Raw genomic sequence first — 14,604 nt, 5'->3', positions numbered from 1 at the left:
GTATACTGTGCAGGAGGCACACTATACCCACTGTAAATGCTGCAGATGCCTGTGTTACAGAAACAGAACAACACCAGCAATAAGGGGTAGCTTCAGGTGTACACTGCGCAGGAGGCACACAACACCCACTCTAACTGCTGCAGATGCCTGTGTTACAGAAACAGAACAACACTATCCATAAAGGGTATCTTCAGGTGTATACTGTGCAGGAGGCACACGACACCCACTCTAACTGCCGCAGATGCCTGTGTTACAGAAACAGAACCACGCCAGCAATAAGGGGTAGCTTCAGGTGTATACTGTGCAGGAGGCACACAACACCACACTGTAAATGCTGCAGATGCCTGTGTTACAGAAACAGAACAACACCAGCAATAAGGGGTAGCTTCAGGTGTACACTGCGCAGGAGGCACACAACACCCACTCTAACTGCTGCAGATGCCTGTGTTACAGAAACAGAACAACACTATCCATAAAGGGTATCTTCAGGTGTATACTGTGCAGGAGGCACACGACACCCACTCTAACTGCCGCAGATGCCTGTGTTACAGAAACAGAACCACGCCAGCAATAAGGGGTAGCTTCAGGTGTATACTGTGCAGGAGGCACACTACACCACACTGTAAATGCTGCAGATGCCTGTGTTACAGAAATAGAACAACACCAGCAACACGCCAGCAATAAGGGGTATCTACAGGTGTATACTGTGCAGGAAGCACACGACACCCACTCTAACTGCTGCAGATGCCTATGTTACAGAAACAGAACCACACCAGCAATAAGGGGTAGCTTCAGGTGTATACTGTGCAGGAGTCACACTACACCCACTGTAAAAGCCGCAGATGCCTGTGTTACAGAAACAGAACAACACCAGCAATAAGGGGTATCTTCAGGTGTATACTGTGCAGGAGGCACACTACACCCACTCTAACTGCTGCAGATGCCTTTGTTACAGAAACAGAATAACACCAGCAATAAAGGGTAGCTTCAGGTGTATACTGTGCAGGAGGCACACTACACCCACTGTAAATGTTGCAGATGCCTGTGTTACAGAAACAGAACAACACTATCCATAAGGGGTATCTTCAGGTGTATACTGTGCAGGAGGCACACGACACCCACTCTAACTGCCGCAGATGCCTGTGTTACAGAAACAGAACCACGCCAGCAATAAGGGGTAGCTTCAGGTGTATACTGTGCAGGAGGCACACAACACCACACTGTAAATGCTGCAGAGGCCTGTGTTACAGAAACAGAACAACATCAGCAATAAGGGGTAGCTTCAGGTGTATACTGTGCAGGAGGCACACAACACCCACTCTAACTGCTGCAGATGCCTGTGTTACAGAAACAGAACAACACCATCAGTAAGGGGTATCTTCAGGTGTATACTGTGCAGGAGGCACACGACACCCACTCTAACTGCTGCAGATGCCTGTATACAGAAACAGAACCACGCCAGCAATAAGGGGTAGCTTCAGGTGTATATTGTGCAGGAGGCACACTACACCCACTGCAAATGCTGCAGATGCCTGTGTTACAGAAACAGAACAACACCAGCAATAAGGGGTAGCTTCAGGTGTATACTGTGCAGGAGGCACACTACACCACACTGTAAATGCTGCAGATGCCTGTGCTACAGAAATAGAACAACACCAGCAACACGCCAGCAATAAGGGGTAGCTTCAGGTGTATACTGTGCAGAAGGCACACTACACCCACTCTAACTGCTGCAGATGCCTGTGTTACAGAAACAGAACAACACCAGCAATAAGGGGTATCTTCTGGTGGATACTGTGCAGGAGGCACACAACACCCACTGTAAAAGCGCTAGGTTCACAAGCAAAAAGACACTGTCCCTGCCTATCCTGCTCTCTCCCTGCACGCCAACACACTACACAAGGCCGCCGTGCTGGTGGCCTTGTATAGTGTGGGTCGTGTACTAAACCCCCTGAGCTATAATTGCCACAGGCATCCTGCCTGTGGCCAATTAAGGCTCTCCTCGCTGCTGGCACTGTGATTGGCCAAGCATGGGCCAGCAATGCACTGCGATGGCATAGTGCATAGGGGGCCGTTCGCACCACATGAATATGATACTTACGTCCCACAAAGTTCTGAATTTGTCGAACAGGCGAACGGCCCATGTTCAAGTCTAATATGCGTTTGAGTCGAACACTGAGCTCATCCCTAGTGCCCTTCTGTCTCAATGTCCTACCTCTCCTCGAAGGTACCACTGTGCTGGTTCTCCTTCTTACTTAAGAATCTCACATTCTTGTCTGAGGATAAACGCCTCTCTCCCAGATGGGCATTATGGGCTCTTTTCTTGTCAAGTTTCAATTACATTGTCTCATTCTTACCCGGTACTAAGAATATAAGGGCTGGCGCATTGTCACATCAATTTTCCTCCACTTCCAAGATGGAGTCGGTTCCAGTTCCTGTGATTCCTCCTGATCGTATTCTGGCTACGGTTCTCACCAGTCTAACTTCTCCTTTGGGTGACAAAATTCTTGCTGCTCAGGTCCATGCTGCTCCTGAGAAACCTTGTGACCGCTGCTTTGTCCCAGAGAGTCTCCATTCTGCTGTGCTCCAGACTTAACATTTTCCCAAGGCTACTGGCCACCCTGGGAAGAATCAACTCTTTTGGGCTATTTCCCAACTATTCTGGTGGCCTAGTTTAAGCACTGATGTAACTGCCTTCGTAGCTGCCTGTTCCATGTGTGTTCAGAGTAAGACTCCACAACACCTTCCAGTGGGTCTCCTACAACACATACCCAATGGATAGAGGCCCTAGACCCACCTGTCTATGGATTTCATTATGGAGTTACCCAACTCCCAGGGCAACACAGTTATCTTTATGGTGGTTGACAGGTTCTCAAAAATATCTCATTGTATTCCTCTTAAGATGTTGCCCACTTCTAAGGAACTGGCTTCCATTTTTTTCTTAGAAGGGGTAGTCAGTTTGTGTCCCAGTTCTGGCAAGTGTTTTATGCACAGCTTGCTTTCTCCTCTGTGTGTCACCCGCAGTCTAATGAGGCCTCAAAACGAGCCAATCAGTCCTTGGAGCAATTCCTATGTTGCTATATTTCTGACCATCATAACTGGTCAGACCTCTTGCCCCGGCCAGAATTTGCTCACAATAGTGCCTTGAATTCTGCTTCCTGATTGTCCCCGTTTATGGCGAACTATGGTTTTCCAACTGTCAGGCCACCTGAGAGCAGATGACAGATGCACTCCGTAGGAGTCAGAAGTGCACTGCTTAGATAGTGGACCCTAGGACTGACTGCTGCAGATAGTACCCAGGGAGGTTCAGGAAGCAGGTCTACTGGATCACTAACACAGATCCCAGTGGGAGCTAGAGCATAGATTCCCCAGGGTGTGGAGTCTAAGGCCGCGTACACACGGGCGGACTGTTCGCCCAACCTTGTCCGCTGAACAGTGTTTGGGCGGACAGTCCGCTCGTGTGTGGGCTTTCAGCGGACAGTTTCAGCGGACAGTTGGACGGACAAAGTCTTTCGGAAATTCCGAAAAACTGTCCGCTGAAACTGTGTTTGAGCGAACAGTCCGCCCGTGTGTGGGCCTGTCCGCTGTACTTTCGAAATGAGCGGACTGTTCCCGCTCGGAAAGTCCGCCCATTTCGAGCGCGTGTACAGGTAGGCGGGGCCCGCGAAGGAGACGTCGCGGGCTCCGCCGCCTGGAATGGGCTTAAAGGGGAACCCCAACGCCGAAAAAAATCGGCGTGGGGGTTCCCCCCAAGTCCACACCAGACCCTTGTCCGAGCACGCTACCCGGCCGGCCAGGAAAGGGGGGCGAGCGAGCGCGCCCCCCCTCCTGAGCCGTACCAGGCCGCGTACCCTCAACATGGGGGGTGCCTTGGGGAAGGGGGGGCCGCGCGGCCCCCCCACCCCAAAGCACCTTGTCCCCATGTTGATGAGGACAAGGGCCTCTTCCCGACAACCCTGGCCGTTGGTTGTCGGGGTCTGCGGGCGGGGGGCTTATCGGAATCCGGGAGCCCCCTTTAAGAAGGGGGCCCCCGGATACCGGCCCCCCACCCTATGTGAATGAGTATGGGGTACAATGTACCCCTACCCATTCACCTGTGAAATAAAGTACAAAAAAAACACAACACATGGAAAAAGTATTTTATTGCACAGCTCCGGGGGTCTTCCGTCTTCGGGGGTCTTCTCGCCGGACTCCTCCGCTATGTGTGTGTAGCTCTTTTACTAGCGGAGGAGTCCGGCTTTCTTCCTCCCCGCCGCCGGCCTCTTCTCCCGACTTCGGGGGTCTTGTCCCCCTCTTCGGTTCTTCTGCCGGGCCACCGCGCCTGGTCCGGTGGCCCGGTCTTCTGTCGCCGTCTTCCGTTCTTCTGTCGCCGCCTTCGGTTCTTCTGCCGGGCCACCGCGCCTTCTTGTAGCTCTTTTACAGGCGGTGGCCCGGTCTTCTGTCGCCGCTGTCGTCGTCGCCGCCGCCGCCGCCGCCTTCCGTTCTTGTTCTTCTTCTTGTTCTTCTTCTTCTTCTCCTGGAGATGTTGACTCGACGAGCTCTCCGGCCGGAATGCCAGGGACACGCTCCGCTGCCACTTATATAGTGACAATGGGGCGGTGTCACATGGTATATGTCACATGGGTTGGTCACATGGGTTGATGTCACATGGGGACTATGACATCGTAAGGGGGCGGGGTCACCATGTGACCAACCCATGTGACATATACCATGTGACACCGCCCCATTGTCACTATATAAGTGACCGCACAGCGCGGCTCTGGCATTCCGGCCGGAGAGATCGTCGAGTCAACATCTCCAGGAGAAGAAGAAGAACAAGAAGAAGAACAAGAACGGAAGGCGGCGGCGGCGGCGACGACGACAGCGGCGACAGAAGACCGGGCCACCGCCTGTAAAAGAGCTACAAGAAGGCGCGGTGGCCCGGCAGAAGAACCGAAGGCGGCGACAGAAGAACGGAAGACGGCGACAGAAGACCGGGCCACCGGACCAGGCGCGGTGGCCCGGCAGAAGAACCGAAGAGGGGGACAAGACCCCCGAAGTCGGGAGAAGAGGCCGGCGGCGGGGAGGAAGAAAGCCGGACTCCTCCGCTAGTAAAAGAGCTACACACACATAGCGGAGGAGTCCGGCGAGAAGACCCCCGAAGACGGAAGACCCCCGGAGCTGTGCAATAAAATACTTTTTCCATGTGTTGTGTTTTTTTTTGTACTTTATTTTACAGGTGAATGGGTAGGGGTACATTGTATCCCATACTCATTCACATAGGGTGGGGGGCCGGTATCCGGGGGCCCCCTTCTTAAAGGGGGCTCCCGGATTCCGATAAGCCCCCCGCCCGCAGACCCCGACAACCAACGGCCAGGGTTGTCGGGAAGAGGCCCTTGTCCTCATCAACATGGGGACAAGGTGCTTTGGGGTGGGGGGGCCGCGCGGCCCCCCCTTCCCCAAGGCACCCCCCATGTTGAGGGCACGCGGCCTGGTACGGCTCAGGAGGGGGGGCGCGCTCGCTCGCCCCCCCTTTCCTGGCCGGCCGGGTAGCGTGCTCGGACAAGGGTCTGGTGTGGACTTGGGGGGAACCCCCACGCCGATTTTTTTCGGCGTTGGGGTTCCCCTTTAAGCCCATTCCAGGCGGCGGAGCCCGCGACGTCTCCTTCGCGGGCCCCGCCTACCTGTACACGCGCTCGAAATGGGCGGATTTGCCTCCTCCTTACGTGGGCGAGTCCGTTCATTTCAAAAGTTGAGCGAACTGTTTGCCCAACCTTGTTCGTCAAACAGTCCGCTCGTGTGTGGGCAAGTCCGCTCATGCAAATTTTGAGCGGACTGTTTGCCGAAACTGTTTGACGAACAAGGTTGGGCAAACAGTCCGCGCGTGTGTACGCGGCCTAAGAGCCAGCAGGTATTCACCAGAGCCTCTAGTGGTGAGACTGCGGCCCCCAGGGTCTCACAGCTCACGCTCATGGTAGACTACAGGAGAACGAAGCAGTAGGCTGGAGCAACAAGGACAATAAAGGAATGAAGCAGAGGTCAGGGTAACTAGCAGACAGGAACAACAGAGTACACGCCAAAGGTTCAGGATCACAGGCAAACAGGAACAGTCGAGGACACACCAAAAGGTCAGGGTCATGAGCAGACAGAAATAGTCGAGAACACGCCAAGGTCAGTAACAGAGACAAACGAAGAGCACACAGCAAGCAGGAAACAGGAAGCCAAACACACAATGTATACACAATGGTTGATCAGCACCACTGGCTTGAAGTGCATAGGTTAATATAGGGTTCCCTGATGGTGGAGCCATGCTTAGAGGAGAGATTATAAAAAAAGCCATGTGAGAGTGGCTGGCCTCTTAGTCTGAACACATGAGGAGAGGTAAGCTGACAGAGAAAGATTACTGCATAACCATGACACCAACCTTCCATGTTGCCTGACTCCTTTGCTCTGCAGAGTATTCCTGTGTTAGAGGAGCATCTCCATGCTTTTTGATTCCACTTGGGCACAAGACCAGGAGGCTTTGTGACATGCTAATGATAGGTACAGACTCCACACTGATGGCAGACTCCTGCCTGCGCTTTCCCACCAGGTTGGGGACAGGGTCTGGCTGTCATCTCGCAACCTCCGACTTCGTGTTCGCACCTCGGTTTATTGGGCCATCCATATTCTTCGCAGGATTAAGCCAGTGGCTTACGCATTAGACCTTCCTTCTAATATGCGTATTTCAAATGTATTTCATGTCTCCTTATTAAAACCTTTGATCTGAAACCACTTTACCACCTCAGTGACACATCCTCACCCTGTTCAGGTTGAGAACCATGAGGATTATGAAGTGCAGTGACACCCGTAGGTTCCGTGGGCGCATATAGTACCTGGTGGTTTGGAAAGGGTACGGTCTGGAGGAACACTCTTGGGTCCCATCCTCGGACGTACATGCCCCTGTCCTCCTCCGTGTTTTCCTTAGACATTTTCCCCTCAAGTCCGGTGGTCATTAAGGAGGGGGTACTGTCAGGGCTGGGCCCATCCCTTCCTTCTCTGAGCGGGCCGCTCAGCTGGCGGCTAATTGCAAGCTCCTACTAACTCTCCGCAGCGACTCACCTGTTTATGATCCTGCTCATCAGTGCCTACTTAAGCTGTCCAGTCCATATGATCTCTGCCTTCTCCTTGGTCACATCTCAAGAGAAGCTCTCCTGTGTTCCTGTTAAAGACTTGCTTAGTTGACATTCCTTCTGGCTCCAGATCCTGCTTGCTGTTCTAATCTGCTGTTCTCTGGCTCCCTGAAGTTTTGGCTTGTCTGACTATCCGTTCCGGTTCCTGAACTCTGGCTATGTTTTGACTAGATTTACTCTGTTTACCTTTTTTTATTATTATTAAACAAGTGTGATTTAACTGTATTTCTGTCTCAGTCTGATTCATGGTTTCTGACAATTTTATACTGTGTACATCAAAATACAAAACTGTATATATTATTATTATTATTATTATTCACGATTTATATAGCGCCAACAGTTTATGCAGCGCTTTACAATGTATGGGGGGAAAACACAATTACAGTACAATACAAAAGGTACAGGAGGGCCTTTTGTATATTAATACACCGCCTGAAGTGTATTAGAAACAGTATACCACGGAATGCACTGTAGATATAGGCTACACTGGAGGCAGAGTATGCATGTATGTATGTATGTGTGTGTGTATATATATATATATATATATATATATACACACCATATATACTCAAGTATAGGCTGACCCGAATATAAGCCGAGGCACCTAATTTTAACACAAAAGAATTGGAAAACTCATTGACTCGAATATAAGCATAGAGTAAGAAATGCAACAACTACTGTAAGTGGAAAAGAGGGTCAACAGTGCCCATCTGCTGCCTCAATGTGCCCATCTGCTGCCTCACTCTGCCCATCTGCATGCCTCACTGTGTCCATCTGCATGCCTCACTCTGCCCATCTGCATGCCTCACTCTGCCGCTGACTAGACTGCATTTCACAATGTCAGGAGATCAGGCAGATGGGCACAGTGACTCGAGGGGGCTTTTTCAGCACAAAAAAATGTGCTGAAAAACTCGGCTTATAATCGAGTATGCATATCAATATATATAAATATATATATAATATACACACACACACTCACATATAATATATATATATATTAATACACCGCTTGTATATATATATATATATATATATATACACAAGACTGTGTGTGTGTATGTATATATATATATATATATATATATATATATATATATATATATATATATATATATATATAATATGTGTGTGTATATATATGTATAATATGTGTGTGTGTGTGTGTATATATATATATATATAAAAAAAAATTTTTTTAATACACTGCCTGCACTGACTGACTGAATATAGAGTAAACACTGAATATATAGTCTATGCTAAATTCACAGTATATATATATATATAATCAAATACACTGCTAGCTGAATAACCTGTGAAAAGTAAAATAAGCTTTGGCGCTAAAACCTAAATGGTGTACTAAAAATGCTAATACTCTACAAATTACATAAAAATTACATAAAATGAAGCCCAATGTGGGAATTTCACCAATACACTGTATACGTGATATTAAAGCTATATGTAAATGGAAATGTGTATCCGTTATCCTACATAGTAACTATGCACAAGTGTGGTAAAAAATAATGACTATGCACAAGTGTGGTAAATGATATGATAAAAATTACAACTAATCTATCACAACTAAAAATGTAGGTGCTTTGACAAAAAGTGCTTTAGCTCACGTAAATGAGCCAATACTTATATTCTAAAAAGTGACAATCAAAAGGACATTGTGAAGATACCAAGTGAAAACATCAAAAAAATTAAAAAAATCATATAATGTCCAATCCAAAATATGTTATAATGTCCAAAAAAATAACAATATTTGTTCAGAGTCGCATCATCTAGTTGCTGAAAAAACGCATAAGACTTTTATCAGATAGGAAGGTGAAGCAAGGTGACTGGTGAAAACAAGGGTTAAATTCCTCTCCGGTGCGCCACTCTGTGTTAGAGAAAAAATGTATATATGCGCTCACCAGACATTAAACACTCAATGGGTTAACCAAGCAGTCACAGTATGAGCCACTGTGCAGCTCTCTCGAGGCTCTGCCACCGCTGAGCTGTGGGGATATTTTACACTCTTCCTTCCGTGAATGGTCCGTTTAGCGTTTGTACATGAAGGAAAACAGAAGTACAACCATGGTGCAATATTGTTGTAAAAACGTACTATGTTTATTAAAAACAGTTTTACTCACAAATTCCAAAAAAGATAGATCGCTGTGAAATATACTCCGCCGGCGTTACTGCTTGAATAGCAGTGTAAGGTGCACGTCCTAGGCCACGCCCTACGCGTTTCGTCAGAGCGACGTCATCTGGAGCGGCCATATTGGTGCACCTTCACGTTTATGTAGGGTGCAGTGCTCTTCTGCGCTTGCGCGATGTATTAGCGCCATTTTAATTGTGGGAATGCCCTATCCGAGCCGCTGTGTGTCTGTATTGTATGGTCTCTTGTGACAGTATAAACGTGGGAAGATTCTTTGCTTATTGTCAATCCAGGGTGTGCCGTCTTATATTGTGTAACTGTCACAATTAAACTTTTGCCTATATATTTGTAATTGCGGACTCCGGGCATGGTGAGATATAGTAATATAGCACCGCAACCTACATAACTATTCCAGTATACTTATAAAGGGAATATCAGTAATTATACATGAATACAATTGGTATTTATAAAAAAGAGGTTAACAACTATATATAAAAACAATTAATAAAATTAATACCATGTATGTAAAAAATATATATGAAAAGAAAAGAGAAAATATTAAAATATATGAGGACCAAATATATAAAATTTAATATATTTGATAGTAATACCCTAACCAGCTGTATATTGCATGTGTTACCTGCTGGGCTTCCTGAATACAGGATTTTTATATGTGTTTATTTTCAGTATGAATGATTAGAAACAAAAATATATGTCCACTGTATTAATAAATGGACATATTCCCCAGAGAAGGGGACAAGAGGAAAGAAAAATAACTAAAAGTGAAAAAATGTGTATGTGTGCTACTAAGCTCACACAAATTAGAAAAAACTTTTTTCTTTTTACCAATAAGGTGAAATAAATATATTGTGGGGAGATGTTGATATCTTGCTCATTTTTTAAAAAGCCTTATTTTTAAAAAGCCTTATTTTTAAAAACATTTGTTAATAGGGCAGACTAGATAGAAAAAGTGCGGTGAAAGGAAACTAATAGTGAAGTTGAATGGGGAACTCAGTGTGTAAATATGTACCTCATTTCAAGGCTTTGTATATGGCCTCACATGTTGCTAGGCATATTCTCCCATAGGGGGCAGACTTTTTTACTATGATGTCAAATAATAATTGATAGGGGGGTGGGGGAGGAAAACCTTCTAGGTTGTGGTTCGAATGTTATAATGTGATTTGTTGGTTTTTTTGGGCTGTATTGGTCCTGCCCTGAACCGATAGTGTATAGTTATGAGTTTAGACTGGGGGAGTTTTAAAAATTCGTTAAAAAACAATTCAAATCCAGCTCTACATTCATTCCCTGGGGTTGGAGGGTATCTAAAATATATATCCATTTGGTTTCATTTCTGGATATTTTGATGGTTTTGTCCTCACCTCTCCAGTGGGCCTTTACTTTGTCAATACCATAAAATGTCATTTGTCCTGGGTCACGATTATGGTAATCCCTAAAATGTCTGGAGACACTGTGATTGGGGTACCCTTTTTTAATATTCCTAATATGTTCACCAATTCTAGTTTGGAGTTCTCTCGTGGTGCGTCCTACATACTGTCTAGAGCACGGGCACTCTATAATGTAGGTGACATAAGTGCTTTTGCATGTAATGAGCTCATTTATTCTATATTCTTTTTTATTTGAAGCTGACTGGAAAGTAGTTCTTTTCTTTTCAGTTTTTTTACTATTTCTACACAGGAGGCATTTCCCGCACCTGAAGAAACCTTTCAGATTGCCCCCTACTTTAATTTGTTTCGGGGGATCAATAATAATAGCTGAATAACCTGCCTGTTTAATCTAAATAGCTATCTCTCTGTCCACACCAACAACACTACACAGGGCTGCCGTGTAAGCAGCCTTATATAGTGTATACACAGCTTCATACAGAAAGGACACACCCTTTTTCTCTCTGACTGCGGGAGGGAAGGAAGGAAGGAAGGCAAGAAGGAATAAAGGCCTGTCTGACTTTTTTTTTCTCTTCCTCTTCACAGTATACCGCGGCAGCACTTATTTTGCTTTGGATTCGATTTTGCTCCAACCAGGTCAGTTCAGGATGGGAAAGAAATGTGTCAAAAATTCCTATCTTTGCCTAAAATGTTGCATCTTTGGGTCTTTGTTGACCATCTAGAACCTAGCATCCAAGGGCAGATGGGCAATCTTAATACAATGATCTTTTTTTTTCTTCTTGTATCATTGGCGTGCATCTTCCTGCTTTCTTGCTGTTGCGCAAGAAATTTACAAATTCTGTGTGCACAAGGCTTTACTTATAGCAGCAACAAAATTTGCCAGCAATTTTAGCGCCTAATTCCCTTTTACTGCCGCAGCAAGCTTTGCACCTTTTGCACACATTATATATTTTGTGAAAGCAGACAACCCAAAAATAGAATAGTAGTAGTTCCAATTTTTCTTAATGTAGGTGTGAAAAAGTGCAACACTGATCCTGCAAACAAGTGAAAAACAAATTGTATATCTAGTACAATACACAAACACCTCTAATATGAACAGTTATGTGAATTTAACCACTGACTATACTGACTAAACCTCTGCGTATAGATAAACAGTCCTAGATAAAATACACCACTAAAAAAGTCCAAATGTCAATGTGATTCAACAAATAAACGTAAAAATCAAAAAACAGATGTGTCCCTTGAGAAGAAAAATAGCCAAAACAGACCACTACTGTGAATAGGAGGCTTACCAGATAGTAATGACTTGGAAGGGCATATACCACCCATGTCACACAGGCTTGTTATGCTAAATAAACCCAATGGATGCAGCTGGTCGTGGATCCGCATCGGCCGACATCAGAGATCAGAACATCAATGGGATATGGACCCCAATATTTTGTGTATAATCAAAGGCTAGGTACCACGTAACATACATTATGCAATAAAAAAGAAAGAGGGGCTTGCATAGCGTGATACCGTTTTTGTAAAAGTAGTATTTATTGTATTATAAAAACACACACTCACATGTCGTAGATCGCAAATAGGCTTATCAGGAATGAATACAGGTACAGGAGCGATGTGTGTAGGAAGGTCCACCCGACGCGTTTTGATTAACCAGTTGTCATCTGGGGTGCAGACCCCCCTACATTGACACCGCTTAAATATATATGGTGACCCCCACATTGAACCTGACGCCGGAAAGCTCCACATGACGTCACTTTCTGTGTTAACCCAAATGGGAATTACACAAAATAGTTAATTAAACTGCCAAACAAGTAAAACTTACATGGAAAAATTACATGGGCCATGTCCGCTATGACCATTATCATGACAACCATAGCTGCGAACAATAATAATAAAAAAAAATGGTTATCTAGCAAACCTCGTAAGAGGCAGCATATGGCATTATTCATTATTCAGCATACTTATTATTCATAAATATGCCAAAATGATGGTGTCAGCTCAAAGATTGGGTCATCACTAAAATTTCTTAACATTATGCATCAAGGTTATAAACCAAAAGTTGCACAACATTATAATTAAAACAAACAATAATTTATCAATACAATTAAGAATTAAAAATATAAAAAAAAAATTATAAAAATATTCATGAAGAATTATAAATTATTAGAAAACCATTAATAATCTCCATAAAAACTCTCAAATCGTTCCTTATCATATGAATACCTCCAATATATTTATTTTATTATGCTCTATTTATGAAGGAGTTAATATACCACTCCACATTCATCCCTTGTGGGTGGTGGGTCTGCAACTCGTATATCCAGAAAGTTTCCAATCTGGATACACCTTTTGTGTTGGCTCCGCCCCTCCATGGGGCAATGAATCTATCTATGATCAAAAATTGGGTCCCTGTTGGATCACGGGCATAATGTTCCAGGTAATGTTGGGGTACTGTGTGTTTAATATTCCTGAGTTTAATTTAGTTAATGTACTGGGCCACTCTTGCTGTAAATGTCCGTATCGTGCGACAGACATACTGCTTGCTGCATGGACAAGTGAGTTTGTAAACCACATTGGTTGTAGCACATGTACAAAATTGTTTGTATATTCCCAGTTGGTCACCGTAGATCTAAATTCCTTAGTAGTTTTACGTCCACAGGTGTTAAAATGACAAATAGAACATTTTTTACAGGGATAATACCCTATCCAGTTGGAAAAATGTTGGTTTAATCAGGGGATTGATAATAGTTGGTGCAATCTTAATCTTAAGTGAAGGCACCCCTCGATAGATAACTTTTGGTCTATCAGGTATAATAGACCCAAGTATCCTATCATTCCTTAACCACTTTCAGACCGGACCATTTTGCTGGTAAATGACCAGAGGTCTTTTTACACTTTGGCACTGCGCTGCTTTAACTGGTAATTGCGCGGTCATGCAATGTTGTACCCAAACAAAATTTGCGTCCTTTTCTTCCCACAAATAGAGCTTTCTTTTGATGGTATTTGATTGCCTCTGCGATTTTTATTTTTTGCGATATAAACGTAAAAAGACCGCAAATTTTGAAAAAAAATGATATTTTCTACTTTTTGTTATTAGAAAAATCCAATAAACTCAATTTTAGTCATACATTTAGGCCAAAATGTATTCAGCCACATGTCTTTGGTAAAAAAAAAGTCAATAATTGTATATTTATTGGTTTGCGCAAAAGTTGTCACATCTACAAACTAAGGTACGTTTTCTGGAATTTACGCAGCTTTTAGTTTACGACTGCCTATCTCATTTCTTGAGGTGCTAAAATGGCAGGGCAGTACAAAACCCCCCCAAATGACCCCATTTTGGAAAGTAGACCCCCTAAGGAAATTGATAAGAGGCATGTTGAGCCCATTGAATATTTTATTTTTTTGCCTCAAGCGATTGAATAATGACAAAAAAAAATTTTTTATTTTTTTTTTACACAAAGTTGTCACTAAATGATATATTGCTCACACATGCTATGGGCGTATGTGAAATGACACCCCAAAATAAATTCTGCTGCTTCTCCTGAGTACGGGGATACCACATATGTGGGACTTTTTGGGAGCCTAGCCGCGTACGGGGCCCCGAAAACCAAGCACCGCCTTCAGGCTTTCTAAGGGCGTAAATTTTTGAGTTCACTTCTCACTACCTATTACAGTTTTGAAGGCCATAAAATGCCAAGATGGCACAAAACCCCCACAAATGACCCCATTTTAGAAAGTAGACACCCCAAGCTATTTGCTGAGAGGCATGTTGAGTTAATGGAATATTTTATATTTTGCCACAAGTTGCGGGAAAATTACAAACTTTTTTTTTTTTTTTTTTTTTTTCACAAAGTTGTCACTAAATGATATATTGCTCACACATGCCATGGGCATATGTGAAATG

General features: G+C 44.5%; 1 protein-coding gene across 1 annotated transcript in view; it reads left to right on the top strand.

Annotated features, from left to right (window-relative positions):
* LOC143930380 (uncharacterized) overlaps positions 1-14,604 on the top strand; it is a 158,661-nt gene that overhangs the window by 46,908 nt on the left and 97,149 nt on the right. Inside the window, exon 5 of the mRNA XM_077454662.1 lies at positions 11,280-11,330. Within this exon, the coding sequence (XP_077310788.1) occupies positions 11,280-11,330 (51 nt within the window). The remainder of the gene's footprint in view (positions 1-11,279; positions 11,331-14,604) is intronic.

The sequence above is a fragment of the Lithobates pipiens genome, unplaced genomic scaffold (assembly GCF_037356315.1).
Source record: "Lithobates pipiens isolate NorthernLeopardFrog02 unplaced genomic scaffold, aLitPip1_a1.2 Scaffold_25, whole genome shotgun sequence".
NCBI classification, from domain to species: Eukaryota; Metazoa; Chordata; class Amphibia; order Anura; family Ranidae; genus Lithobates; species Lithobates pipiens.
The sequence above is the reverse complement of the archived record's forward strand: the minus strand, read 5'-3'. Positions and strand labels throughout refer to the sequence as shown.